We start from the raw sequence: 14,675 nt of genomic DNA, 5'->3' as shown, positions 1-14,675 counted from the left end.
CCGCCCAGCCCATCCAGCCACCACAAAGATCCTTTGTTTTAAATACAGAGTGACCAATAGATCGGCCAGACCGCTCAGCCAGCCCGACCCGCTCGCATGTCGTGACCCCCAGCCGGTATAGTCAGTAACTCTCACCCCAACACTATTTACCCCAACACTTTCCCATTTAAATCGTTTCCCAAGGGGAAGGTTTGTTAGCAAAGTACACCCCCCTCAATAAAGAATCTCACACATAAAAACGCTGAGTGGACAAAACATTAGGAACACCTTAATACTGATCCCTCCTCTTCCTCCATTGTCATTAGAACAGCCTTAATTGGTCGGTGCATGGACTAGAATGTGTTAAGTGTTCCAAAGGGATGCTGGCCCATATTGACTACAATGCTTCCCTTAGTTGTGTCAAGTCGGCTGGCTGTCCTTTGGGTGGTGAAGCATTTTTTGATACGCACGGGAAACACTCTCTTCAAGTGCTGGTGTCGTCTGTGGTGTTGTAGCACTGGAAAATGAAAACGGAATATTCCTTTTGGAATATCAGTCAAGCAAATATTGTATGTATTGCACCTGGACAGATGATCAGATTAATGTGGTAATTGCTTTAGGGTTTGAAATGAAAATTAAAGCAAATATTAGCACTACCACTCTTTGTGTTATTTTCAGTATTCATTTCAATTCAACATCACCACCACCACCACACCACAGGTTGGTAAGACATTTTGAAAAAGGTCCCTATTGTTTGTGTATGTAGAGAATATTGTCACAAAGAGAGAGAGATATTCCCTGTTATAGTCCACAGCAGCAGCAGGGGCATGGGGACTGTCTCAACATGAATGGACTGAGATGGATCCACTTTGATGCCACTCTTGATTGTTTACTGTACATGTAAACAGAGGAAGACAATTAACATATAATTTAACCTGACAATTTATTCTGCTATTTTCAGGAATGTATTTTTTCCTCTTGACTTAATTAATTGTCACATTATCCGTTACCCACACGGATTACATGCACACATGAACTCATTCTGCATTTCCTAAAGACACTACGCTCTAACTTTTTCTTGATGCTAATTTTCCTGAAGCCTTTGAAGAAAGTACATCTTCTTGCTCTCCTCAGTTGTCCCTGGTTTGGCTGTGGGGAGGTTAGGATTGTCGACGGCCTGGAACCACTGGACCGCTCGTCTCTGGTTGGGATCAGGTTTCTTGTCCTGGGGATCCTTTTTGAGCGCAAACTGGGTTAGTGCAATTAGCAGTTTCTTTTACAGCTCTCATTGATGGAAGAGAGCTACGATTCACCAGTCGGCCTTGCATCAGTAATCTGGAGCCCGGAAGACTGAGGCAGAGTTTCAGCCATTTTTTTTGCCATCACTCGTGTGAAGAAATTGACTAATCCTTGGCAGATCTTGGAGAGTGGCTTTGAACACCCTGAGCTGGCCTGTATGTGAAGGAGAAGTGGGTGGTCAGACTCACAATGGATCTGACAGAGGGAGAGCAGAAGGCCACATCAGTATCTCCTAGTGGAGGAAGGAGGTATTTGAGGAAGTACTCTCAAAGGGATTTAAGAGACTGCTCTGTGAAGGCATAGACCTCAGTATCCCTCTGCTGATGGCTCCCTCTGGAGCTCACCTGTCTGCCTTCTGCTCATGAGAGCAGATTCAGGCCACAGAAGACACCGGGGTGCTGTTCTGCAGAAGGAAGCTGCAGATCTGCTCCACCAGCTGGTCTATGAATGGCCGGAGGATGCCTGTGGAGAGAAGGGCCTTGAAGCTTTCTCTCAGCTGAAGCGGCATCCTCCCACGCTGCCAACATATTGCCATGGTGACCTTATCTAACACCTTTGACTGGGAGACAATGCTGGTTGTGCCACTTCTAGCTCTTTCCTACAGTGCTTTAATGACCCGAAGGGTTCTGTCCGTGAAGGAGGGTGTTCCCTTAGATGTGGGAAAATCAGTGATACTTGCAGATGAGGAGGTGCTCTGGATAGCTTTCAGCTCCTTGTCCAGGCTCTCTCTACTCATTGTGCTGTCACAAAGTCCAACACTAGCTTTCCCTGGCTTAACTGTGAGGCTAGTAATGGGGAGATGTTGGCTGGTCATATGGGATTATGGGCATGGTGGAAGAAGTGCAACTCAGGATAGATTTATCCTGGTCTTCAACACTCTCTGAGCCCACTGTGTGATCAGATCTTGTCTCATTCAGATGTCTAGGAGCAACAGCGGCTCAGCTGCAAAGTGGTAGGCCACAGAAGCTCACAGAACGAGACCACCAAGTGCTGAAGTGTGTAGCGTCTGTCCTCAGTTGCAACACTCACTAGTTACAAACTACCTCTACAAGCAACTTCAGCACAAGAACTGTTCGCTGGGAGCTTCATTAAATGGGTTTCCATGGCCAGAAATGGAAACGCGTTATCTGGAGTGTTGACTCGTGCTTCACCATCTGGCTGTCCGATGGACAAATCTGGGTTTGGAGGATGCCAGGTGAACGCTACCAGCCCGAATGCATAGTGCCAACTGTAAAGTTCGGTGGAGGAGAAATAATGGTCTACGGCTGTTTTTCATAGTTCGGGCTAGGCCCCTTAGTTCCAGTGAAGGGAAATCTTAACGCCGCAGCATACAATGGCATTCTAGACTATTCTGTGCTTCCAACTTTGTGGCAACAGTTTGGGGATGGCCCTTTCTTGTTTCAGTACGACATGCACAAAGCCGAGGTCCAAACAGAAATGGTTTGTTGAGATCGGTGTGGAAGAACTTGACTGGCCTGCGCAGAGCCCTGACCTCAACCCCCTCGAACACCTTTGGGATGAATTGGAACGCCGACTGCGAGTCAGTCCTAATTGCTCAACATCAGTGCCCGACCTCACTAATGCTCTTGTGGCTGAATGGAAGCAAGTCCCTGCAGCAATGTTCCAACATCTAATGGAAAGCATCCTCAGATGAGCGTAGGCTGTTATATCAGCAAAGGTTTGACCAACTCTGTATTAATGCCAGTGATTTTGGAATTAGATGTTCAACAAGCAGATGTTAGATGTTCAAGATACTTTTGACCATGTAGTGTCGGTTCAGGGAGCTGGGCAGTGACTACTGCCACTAGTTGAGCAGCTATCTGGGCATTTCACAAGCTCCCGAGTGGCGCATCGGTCTAAAGCACCGAATCTCAGTGCTAGAGGCATCACTACAGACCCTGGTTCGATTCCAGGCTGTACCACAAAGGGACGTGATTCGGGGTCCCATAGGGCGGCGCACAATTACGGTTTGGCCGAGGGAAGGCCGTCATTGTAAATAAGAATTTGTTCTTAACTGACTTGCCTGTGTCATATGTACAGTAGCTACGGGCCTGAAGTTGTGTATCTACTACCAGTAGATTGGTGCAGAAAGAATGCACAGAAACAACAAGTAAGACTTGGCTACTAGGCATAATCAAGAGCTCCATTCTTTCATTTATTCAGGAAGAAAACCTTTTCACTTTGCTGTGACAGACTGTGTTAATTTCACTGATGCACCTATAATCGTAATAATGCTTTGTGTCCCGCCCTTGCTTTGGCTCCCTTGGGATGCGAACATGTGCATGCTCCTTTTACTGCCGGCTGTTTCCCTCTTCGAGCTCTCACTTATAGTGCTTGTTAATGAATTTATCTTTCTCATGGGACTACAATGCATTCTTGACCATAAGGTCAACATACTGTATAGCCTAGTTCCACCAAGTCACATTCCACTGGAAGAAAATAAAAACTAAGACAAAAAATACACTTTTTACTTGAGTTCATTTTTTTGAGAGCTAATTTCTCTGGATGTTTTTTAAATAGATATAATTGATAGAACTGGAGCTTTTTATACAATGTTTTTATTTTATTTAACATTTTGAGCTTTTATAGGTAAATACATTTTCCACACAGCCTACATTACAAGGCTACAATATGCGTTTGTGAGTTTGATCATTCCCTGTCTCTGCTAAAGGGCAGCACTAGCACATTCATATTTTCACAATCAAATCACCTCAAAAGAAATTCAGCTCCCCACATTTATGAGTGGAGCACGTGTAAAATATTCAACACAGATACAACTTGCTCTTGAATTAAAAAAGGTTAAGTTTTCCCACAAGCATCAACTGAGAAAGAACAGCAGGATATGGTTGTGATTTTGAATGGAAACGAATTGGTGTCATCGGCTACTAATGTTTGTAGCTGGTGTGCCTAAATAAACAAACCCAGCATGGATTGCGTGCTCTCTTGGCCCATAGGCTCACAATGCTGCTTTCAAGTAATTGAGGCGAACGATCCCTTTAAGAGGACAGGTGTGTCTGCAAGACAGGGGTGTATTCACTAGGAACCACACAGAAGAAAAAGGGTGAAACAGGGAGGGACCTATCTGAATTTGTCCTATAAGAAACGTTGTTTTTTATTGCTCAACGTTTTCCGTCGCAAGAGGTTTTACTAAGGTGTCGACTAATGAATACACCTGTGGAGACAGGTGAGAGTGGAGAAACAGGAAATGAAACCTTTCACACATAAACAAACTGGTTTTGCCAAAAATCTGCTTATGGCTTTTACAACTGAAACATGAGAGAAGAGAGAAAAGTCTGTCGTAAGTGTTGACATTGAAAATCTTTCAAGACATGTTTTTAATTAAGTGAAAGTGAGTATATTCACAATAGATTAACCCTATGTACTCTGTCTGGTTTAGAATTCTAGCACGCTAAGCTACTAGCAGATCCTATTTGTGTTTTCAGAAGAACACAGCCTGGGTTTCTTTCTTTCTTTCAGTGTTTTAATAAGTCTTAAACAGACATATTTCATTCACTTTAATTTAGTTGTGATTTGCGTCTGAGTCAAAAATACTCCACAGGCTATCCTGACTGATGTGATGAACCTACACCTGCTTCCCGTAGTTCTGCCATTGGCAGGTAAGGCATCTCTCCTCCCTCAATTTTCTGACAGGGGCTTCAATGTTGACTTCAGTGAGTACCCTACCTCAAGCTGAAAAGAATGCTGATGGTGTGTATTTTTTAAATGTTGGAGGAGTAGCTTTACATTTTTATTTGGGAAATTCCAAGGTGACAGAAACAATGACTCCTCCCCAGCTCGGCTGCATTCTTAGTCCGTGTGTTCTGTTGCATAAATGAAAAATAAAGTCACACACTCATCTCTCCTTCTTGTGAATTTATTCAACCAAAGTTTTGGCTTAACAACCTTTTGTCAGGGTGTGTGATATCCTAATACACAATGTCCAATGGCTTTTCAGCCCTGCTGAGCCCTATGGGCCCTGATCGGAACGCTATGTAGTGCACTACAAAGGGAACAGGGTGCCATTTGGGACACCGTCTCTGAATCCCATACATACTTACTCTTTCCAGTGTCCACCTCTACTGAAGTCAGTTAAGCCCTGTATGGTTTTTAACAATGCTTTAAACGTGTGCTGCTGTTTTACGGCAAATGATCAACGAGGGAACCTCGGTGCAATTCATCTCAATTGTTGTCCCTCTCATGCACACCTTGTAAAGTCAATTCACCATGACTGATCAGGAGCATATTCATTTGATTTAGTATAATTCATCTGCTGAAGACTTGTGGAGCCTTTTATATGCTTGTAAAGTGTTTAGATAATTCCCCCAACTATATACCCCTCAAACTCTCTCATACCAGTGTTATAACAACCTGTCATAATCACTGTAAGAAAGTAAGCAAGTAAATGAGTGATAAGCAGTGTATTCCTTTCTTCTCCCCCCTCTCCTATCCTCTAGTCTTCCTCTCCGTCGCTCTCTCCCAGGACCTGGTCTCAATCCAGTTTAAATCAGATCCAGTCCTCGTGCAGACTGGCACTGATGCGGTCTTCACGGTGGTCACAGTGTCCCAGGTGTTTTCCATCACATGGGGGTACCCAGGTGGGGTGACCCCCCTGGGGCTGTGGGTGGGGGGCAGTGCGGTGCTCAACACGGTGACCCAGTACCAGGGCAGGGTCACCATCACAGCCACCCAGCTCCGTATCAGCAGTGCCCAGCTCGGAGACGCGGGGAACTACACAGTGATGGTGGACCCCTTGCCCACCACGGGCCTGGCCCAAAACACCAGGTCCATACAGCTCAGGGTGTTCGGTAAGGAGGGTGGGAGGAAAGGAAGGAGGGGTGTAGTGAGTGATGTAATGAGGGAGGAAAGGAAGGAGGGATGTAATGAGGGAGGAAAGGAAGGAGGGAGGGAAGAAAGGAGTGATATAATGAGGGATGTAGTGAGTGATGTAATGAGGGAGGGTGGGAGGAAGTGATGGAGTGAGGGAGATAAAGGAGGATGGGAGGGAATATTACAGAAGAAAGTGACTAGCAGTGGTGGAAAATCAGGCATGTAAGTGTAATGTGATTGTAGCCACTTGTTTGCCCAGACATGTTAGTGTTTGTAATTACTATTGTTTCTAGTTACAGATGGCACTTCTATCTTTATTTTCTCAGTCCAGGCTTAGCGCTTATTGGCATTTTGTCTGCCCCTTTACCATCTGCTCCCATGTCTGGATATTGTTTCTTCTCCCAACCCTCCATTATTTTCATTAAACAAAATTAGTTTAGGCAGAAAACACTAAGCGTCCCTCTATTTTTCAGCGTATTTTGAAGCTTGAATTGATTGTGATCACACTGTGAAAGCCCAGTAATGGCTAATTCAAAAGCTCTCCCTGTGTGTGTATCTCCCAATCAGTCTGCTACTCCAGTATTTACATTCATCTCACAAGCCTGGTCCCAGAATAGTTTGTGGCATGATAATGAATATAGGAGTTGTCAATTACCATAGGAGTTGGCATGTCCATAAGAGTTGTCAATGGCCGTAGGAGTTGGCAAGACACCACAAACAGATCTAGGCCCAGTCTATAGTCTCCCTGCTTCTCTTCTCTCTCCACCCTAGATGCAGTGGATGGCGTGACTATGTTTGTGCCGTCAGTGGCTCTGGAGGGGGGCAATGTGTCTGTGCGCTGTACCTGGACCAAGGGGACAGAGACCAGTGTGCTGTGGGGTAAAGGGGGCTCTGCTCTCACTTCAAACTCCAGGGTCACTATCAAAGGGGGCGACTTGGTGATCAACCCGGCCAGGAGGGAAGATGCCGGGCTCTACTCCTGCACCGTCTCTAACCTCGTCAGCGCTCAGACCGCCTCAAAGACCCTCACAGTTTATTGTGAGTAATTGCATGCTCAGCTGCTAATGCTAATAACATAAGCTAATTAGACTCCTACACAGTCTCACAAGTGAGCAGGGTTGGATTACCGATTTGGCATGCAGGGGTAATCCAGGGGCAATTAGATAGCACATGAGCACGTGATAAGCCATTGCAAAATATGTAGAATTGTAATTAACCTGAAATTAGCTTTAAAACTGCAACATTTTCTCTCAGCCTCATAATGGCAAAACGTGTAGAATAGCATGGGATTAGCTATATACTGTAACTGCACAATTTCCTCTAAACCTCATCCCACTGCTGTCTTGCTTCTGAAGCTAAGCAGGGTTGGTCCTGGTCAGTCCCTGGATTGGAGACCAGATGCTGCTGGAAGTGGTGTTGGAGGGCCAGTAGGAGGCACTCTTTCATCTGGTATAAAAAAAGATATAATGAACAAAAATGTAAACGCAACAATTCAAACAATTTTACTGAGTTACAGTTCATTTAAGGAAATCAGTCCATTTAAATTAAGAAATTAGGCTCTAATCTATGGATTTCACATGACTGGGCAGGGTCGCAGCCATGGGTGGGCATAGGACACCCACTTGGGAGCCAGACCCATCCAGTGGGGAGCCAGGCCCAGCCAATCAGAATACGTTTTTCCCTGGATGTGGAGGTCCTGGGTTGGCATGGTTACACGTGGTCTGCGGTTGTGAGGCCAGTTGACGTACTGCCAAATTCTCTCGTCAATTTTGTATTTATTTCATCTAATGAAACATGGGACCGACACTTTACATGTTGCATTTATATTTTTGTTCAGTATAATAATACCCCAATGCACCCGGGCAGTGATTGGGGACATTGCCCTGTGTAGGGTGTCGTCTTTCGGATGGGATGTTAAACGGGTGTCCTGACTCTCTGTGGTCACTAAAGATCTCATGGCACTTAATGTAAGAGTAGGGTTGTTAAACCCCGGTAAACTTACCTGGTAAAATAAGGGTAAAAAAAATACATAAGAAAATTGCTGAATCTGTTGAATTGCATGAGGTTAGCTGTAAGACCACGCCATTAGAATCGCAGGGGAAACTATGGCCCCAGATGTGGTGGTCCGGCTCTGACTGTGAGTCACTATCTGGTGTCCAGGGTTGTGTTAATTAGAGCACACACACAAAAAAAATGGTGTCTGATTTGAGAAGTCAGTTGCCTTTCCTTGTTTTAGTCTGTTTTCTTTTGTTTGGTGCCTAATGTACACGACCCAGCAGCTAAAATGCTAATGCTAATACTATGAGCTAGTTGTTTTACTAGCTAGCATTACACCAAGTAATGTAACTGCCTGTTAGCCACAGAAGCACATCACTATAAGGGCTACAGGGCTAATTCGCATTATCAATAACGACTCGTGAAGCCACTAGTCATACCCAACCCCAGTAATATTGACCCCATGCATTTTGAGGTGAAACTTTACTGTGACAGTCTGTGAGTCTGTCTGTTGATGTCCCCCGCCCCCTTCCCATCCCCTCCAGATGGTCCCGACACCCCCGTGCTGAGCAAGACTTCCCCGGCAGACTGTGTGGTACGAGCGGATGCAGTGGTAGGCCAGACGATCCGACTCACCTGCGTGTCTGACTCCCTGCCCCCCGCCACTTTCTCCTGGAAATACAACAATGAACCCGTGGCGTCTGGCCAACTGGACAGTGGCGTGTTCAGCCTCCAGACCTTCTCCACCAACCAGAGCGGCCAATACAAGTGCGTGGCTAGCAATGCCATCACGGGCGCCACGTCGGCGCAGGGGACGGACCTGGCCATCGTGGGTGAGTTATGCAGGACGGACACTGACGTGACTCATTCTGATGACTGTTAGTTTTGGACAGCGCAGCGGCATCCATCTTCGAGTGAAGAGAGGGGAACATTTTGGCCCAGCCTAGCCCATCAGCAAAAGATTGATCAATCCAAATGCTCTCACAATGAGAATCTAACTCTTTTTCTATGACTTTCAGCTGTCTTCACTGATGTTCCCTTCATTTCCACCACTCATTCTCTCTCACCTCTCTTCCCCTGCCATCACTTCATCATACTCTTTCTGAAACCTCGTTTCTTTCTTTTCCATTTGTCTGTCTGGGCTCCGTGTCTCAGACTCATTATCATTATTAATTATCCCCCTGCTCATCACTTTTTCTGTCTCGGCCTCCCTCCCCCTCATCCCTCCCCCTTCCCTCTCTCTCTCAGGCACATGCCTCAGTGCAGGGGCAGTCGCAGGCATAGTGATTGGCTGTGGGGTCGCTCTGATCTTAATCGTCATAGCCATCGTACTCCTGGTGCGCTGGAAGAGAGGTGAGTGAGTGAGTGAGTGAGTGTCTGTCCTGTCTCTCTGGTCTGTCTGTCTGTCTGTCTGTCTGTCTGTCTGTCTGGTCTGGTCTGGTCTGGTCTGGTCTGGTCTGGTCTGGTCTGGTCTGGTCTGGTCTGGTCTGGTCTGGTCTGGTCTGGTCTGGTCTGGTCTGGTCTGGTCTGGTCTGGTCTGGTCTGGTCTGGTCTGGTCTGGTCTGGTCTGGTCTGGTCTGGTCTGGTCTGGTCTGGTCTGGTCTGGTCTGGTCTGGTCTGGTCTGGTCTGTCTCAGTAATATCTTGTAAACTCTTTGAAAGCATTCACATTGACCTGTGTACACTATGCTCATTTAAACATATGTTTCTGTGTTTGAATACAGTATGTGACAATGTTGCTTATTGCAGTTGACCGAAGACTGAAGGAGGCCACAGGACAAAAGAGACACCCAGAACTCATGCTTACAGTAAGACACTCTTCTTTTTCCCAGAATATTAGGATTCTGAAAGCAATTAACCCATTCATGTATTCCCTTCTCTTCTCTTTCTCCCTCTCTTTCAGCCCACTGAACCCCCTCCACATGGTACCCGGACTTTAGGCAGAGGCCATCACTCGGACCCACCGCTACACACAAACCCTCACAACTTCTACACTGTCCCACCCGATGGCCACGATAACACACACACACCGCCACGCAACATTAGCACACTCCAACACAATGGCCACGCCAACAGAAATAGGTTCCCACACAATGCGCAACATCCGAATGCCAATTCATTTCCACAGAATGGCACCGCGCAGGACCACGACACTTTCACACACACTGCTGCACCTCAGAATGCCAACACACTCGACACCTTCCCACAGACGACTCAAAACCACCCGAACAATCCAAACATACTCATACAAGCGGGTTCTACTCAGGTCGGTGTTAACCTAAACACACTGCCACACAACCAGCAAAATAGCAACGCACAGGTGGCCACGGTTCACGTCAATCTCAATTCCTATCCAACTAATGGTCAACAACCCAACCAACAGTCACAGCAACAATTTACAAGCCCACAGGACAGTACAATGCAGAGGAGCGCCACCAATGTAGCCAACAGTGCTAGTGCTCTTCAAGTTCAAAATATCAACCCACAATCTTTCACACAGACTGGACAGTCATACTCCAATCCCAGGATGCTAATTGGCTTGTCATATCCTGGTGATCCTTCACAGGTTGACCACAGTAACTTAGACACTGGTCCTCAAGTTTCTACTGGTCCTATTCCTACTGGTTACACACACAGGGGTCGAAGTCACACTCTCCAGCGAAACGCCAACACGCAGACCTACCAGATGGACCAGGCTACTGATACCCAGCCTAGACACTCCAACCCAGCAGCGGCCAGCTCTGTGCCACGTGATGCCAGCCATACCACACCAAGTGCCAGCTCACACCGCCAACAAATGCCTTGGGACCGTCTGAGGGGCACCCCGGCGTACCCCAACGAGCCCCCCAGAGGGGTACAGGCTTCCCCCGACAGCAGATCCACCTCTGATGGCACCTCTGAGTCCCCGTCCCAGGCTAGACTATCCAGACCACACACCAGGAAGAGTGGGCCAGGAGCACAGACCCAGAGTCCCCCACAGAGCCGATCTACACCCAGGAAGGCTGCACCGACGGCGGCCAGACAGACCCAGAACCTCCCCCACACTCATGGGACGAACACTGAGCCTGGGGCTCCAAGCCACACACAGTTGCATATCAGTCCCCATGCACACGGTACACAAAGGCAGAGAGCCCGGCAGGATGTCAGAGTTCAATCCCAGATCACAGCTCAGACCGCTTCTCAAAGCCAGACTGGCCCCAGGCAACAAAATGCCTCCCGCAGCTACCACAACCCCCAGACACAACAACAGGGACCAGGCGCTCCACAGGGACTAATAACCACCATGCCCCAAGGCACCACACTCGACATTCGAGCTCTCGCCAATCCAAATCACATCCCACAGACACAAACCGGGATTCAGTATGGTAGGGGAAACACACACATGATACCGCAGCCCACACAAGACCAGAGACGGACAGCAACACAAGGTTGGGGTGCACTAACACAGCCTGTTACACAGAACCCCAGTAGCCTCACTCAGACGGCCCTGGAGATGCACACACTGACGACCCCGAACCCTTTTCACAACCGTAACCACCAGACACAGGCCGCCCTGCTCAACACCCAAGCTCGAGGCCCTAGCCCTGGGCACCAGCGCCCCCCCACGCCCCCTCCCGTGATCCCTCTGGCTCAGTTCCAGACTATTCCCAGAGAACGCACCCAGCACCAGTCCCCAAACCGGGGCCCCACTGGCCCTCTCAGGCCCTCGGTCAACGTACACAATGCACAGAGACACCCCAATGCTCACCCGCCCCGCAGACACCCCGGTGCTAGCATGCCGGCCAACCTGCACTCGGGAAATGCCCACCACGTGCACGCTGATAACACACACAGGCACGGTCAACATACTCATCATGCCCACAGGAACACTGCCCACCCACGCCAGGTAAGTAGACACCAAAGTAGTGTTTGATATCAGAGCCAACCATTCCCATATGTTTGATATATGTTGATTAGCCATTTCATGTTTCATTAATCGCCACATGGCTCTCTGTCTCAGATGTGTGATCATTATGCCTGTCTCATCCTGTCATGTCATTCTCTGTGCATTTGGTTTCTTTGGTTTCCTCTCATTCTCACTGACAGTTAGTCAGCCTCCCAAATGGAACCCTATTCCCTTTATAGTGCACTATGTTTGACTAGAGCCCATAGGGAATAGGATGCAATTTGGGACGCACATTGTGTGTTGTGTATAATATGTGACGTGTGGAGTTACCGGTAATTTACCCAAGTTACTGTAATCTTCTGTAATTTTGGTAAGTAACAGGTAATCTATGGTGACTTTGGTAATTTATACTTGAGTAATTTAAAAAAAGATGAATATGTAGTATTTATTTTTTTATATCTGTGTCCATATTGTCCATGAGTTTCTAGTGGATAGACCATATGGTACAAGAGAAAATTGCCAAATTAATGAAAAAAGCATCTGATAAACTATGGCGTTGTTTTCAATTCACTCTGCAACTCTTCCAACGGTTTACTTTTTTCACCAGTTTGCCGCCACAACATTAAATAACGACAAAGACATATTGACATGGCCAAATAAATATATAAAGGATATTTCATGTTGAAAGTCATATTAAACACCAGTGGTCTTCACTGAGTTGATGGTTTATATTTAGGATCTAGTTTTACTTTGCCATTTATTTTGTATTTTAAATTATTTTATATATTTATATCTGTGATAAGGCCACACAGAGGGACAGAGATAATGACGGACACCTGTGATAATCTGAAGTACCCAAAAGAACTACATAAAATCGTTGAAACTTCAAACGTTTCCAGTAATATACATTCCCTTTTGCAACCCTAGTCACAGGGAAGCTTGCCAAGCAGCTTTTATAGCGGGGCCTGCACTTCCTGTTGAGTGACAAGTATCTGTCTACTGGAGTAATGACAAGAGTATTTGGCAGGGATACAGTCAGGGTAGTTTGGCTGGGTGTTTGTCTGCCTATACCTTACCAGTGTTTCAGTGTCAGAATTGTGTCAGTGGCTATGTTGAACACGTCTTGTATATAATTAAGGGCTTGTTCTTTCTCTCCAACACCAGACCCACCAAGGGAGGCCTAGACACTGAGAGATGCCAACGGACACACACACCAGCAACTGACAAGAGGAGAAACACAAGCATGGATGACTATGGGAGCCCCACTCTAAAGCAATGGAGACCAAGCAAAAACACACATATGCGCGTGTACATACACACACACACACACACACACACACACTTCCCGCAGTCGACTCCCCCTGCCTGTCAAGTGAATGTTATCTGTTGATTTTCAACAGTACCGACAATGACTCACTGGAAAACACACACAGAGGTGTCCTTTCTGAAGCACCATATAACCAAATAGTAGTAATGAGAAAAAGGCCTGTTTGAGGCGAGACACTCCAGGCCGTGTGTACGTGGCCTCTCCCATTCAGCGTGTTCAGAGCGAGAATGAGGCACGACCACAACAATGAGGACTTGAAATGTTTCCATTCATGTCTGTGTGTGTGTTGCTCCTTGTGACTAGAATAAACAGTAAAAAGGACAGAAAAAGAGACCCCTTGCTGGACTGATTTCAATTGAATGGACTTGACCCCTGGGAACTACTGTGTGGAAATTCAGGAGGAAAAAAGCCCCTCTGCGACTTGCTTTATTGAATATTTCCATGGAAGTATTTACGTGGCGACTTTCTGTTTACAGATGCTTCTCTTGACACCGCTCAATTAACGGGATTCGCCTCGGCGCCTGGGCTTCAGAAGCAATGCTCAACTAACTATGAAGGAGACCCCACAAATGGATGGGCCGCTTATTAATTAAGTGCTTTTATGCGACTTAAATGACTCGGAAAATAATAACGCCCATGCGTGGAGGAGGTCAGCACAAAGAGGCTGCTGAGCTGCTTTTCCCCGACTAAGCAAGGCAAAACAATTTGCTCTGGGACTACGATGCTCTTTTGTGTGGGGGATTAGCACATTAAAAGGGATCTCTATTGGAAAGAATCTTAGTTTTCTTTCGAACAAAATGTATATTTAATGTTTTTATTTTTCTGTTACGTGCTAAATATGTTGGACTGCTATTGCAACATGTGTCTTTGTGACTCAGGGAGTCTGTTTTATACTAAAATATATGTTCCATTAAAATACAGAAAAGAGGATAAATATGTTTTTTAAAGATTAGGGGTCTCCATTGAACATACTTTTTTTCCCAGGACTAGGCCGCCCCCATATGTTTTGTTGATGATAATAAAGTATTTTGATTTACAGGAAAATACTGTATGTCAGTATATTACATGACATTCATTTTGATATAATGTTACCTACCTAATGGTATAATCTTAACTGCTTTTGAAATAATCTTGCCCTCCAGGCATTCTGATCTTCAGCTGTTACAAATATTCCCAGAATATTGTATTTACTTAACAGTTTTTCAGTTGAAGAATCTGCACTGTAAAAATGTCCTTTCTTAATTACAGCACAATTATTTGCAGAGTTGCCAGATTAATACTGTAATTTAGCTTTACAGCAGAGATGTTCCTTCCTGTAAAACATGTTACAATATTCCTGCTGTAAATGTGGGCACCTGATTCC

General features: G+C 46.1%; 1 protein-coding gene across 1 annotated transcript; it reads left to right on the top strand.

Moving 5' to 3' along the window:
* Window positions 1–4,427: 4,427 nt before the first annotated feature.
* LOC110488733 (uncharacterized) lies at window positions 4,428–14,356 on the top strand. Its single transcript, XM_036947272.2, has 9 exons — window positions 4,428–4,576; window positions 4,838–4,895; window positions 5,733–6,083; window positions 6,877–7,143; window positions 8,646–8,933; window positions 9,349–9,453; window positions 9,849–9,907; window positions 10,003–11,985; window positions 13,150–14,356. Exons 2-9 carry the CDS (start codon window positions 4,856–4,858, stop codon window positions 13,174–13,176), a joined length of 3,120 nt encoding a protein of 1,039 aa, XP_036803167.2. The 5' UTR covers window positions 4,428–4,576; window positions 4,838–4,855; the 3' UTR covers window positions 13,177–14,356.
* Window positions 14,357–14,675: the final 319 nt, after the last annotated feature.

The sequence above is a fragment of the Oncorhynchus mykiss genome, chromosome 2, assembly GCF_057628025.1.
Source record: "Oncorhynchus mykiss isolate SJ-2025 chromosome 2, ASM5762802v1, whole genome shotgun sequence".
In the NCBI taxonomy this organism is placed as follows: domain Eukaryota; kingdom Metazoa; phylum Chordata; class Actinopteri; order Salmoniformes; family Salmonidae; genus Oncorhynchus; species Oncorhynchus mykiss.
This window is presented reverse-complemented; position numbering and strand designations above follow the sequence as displayed.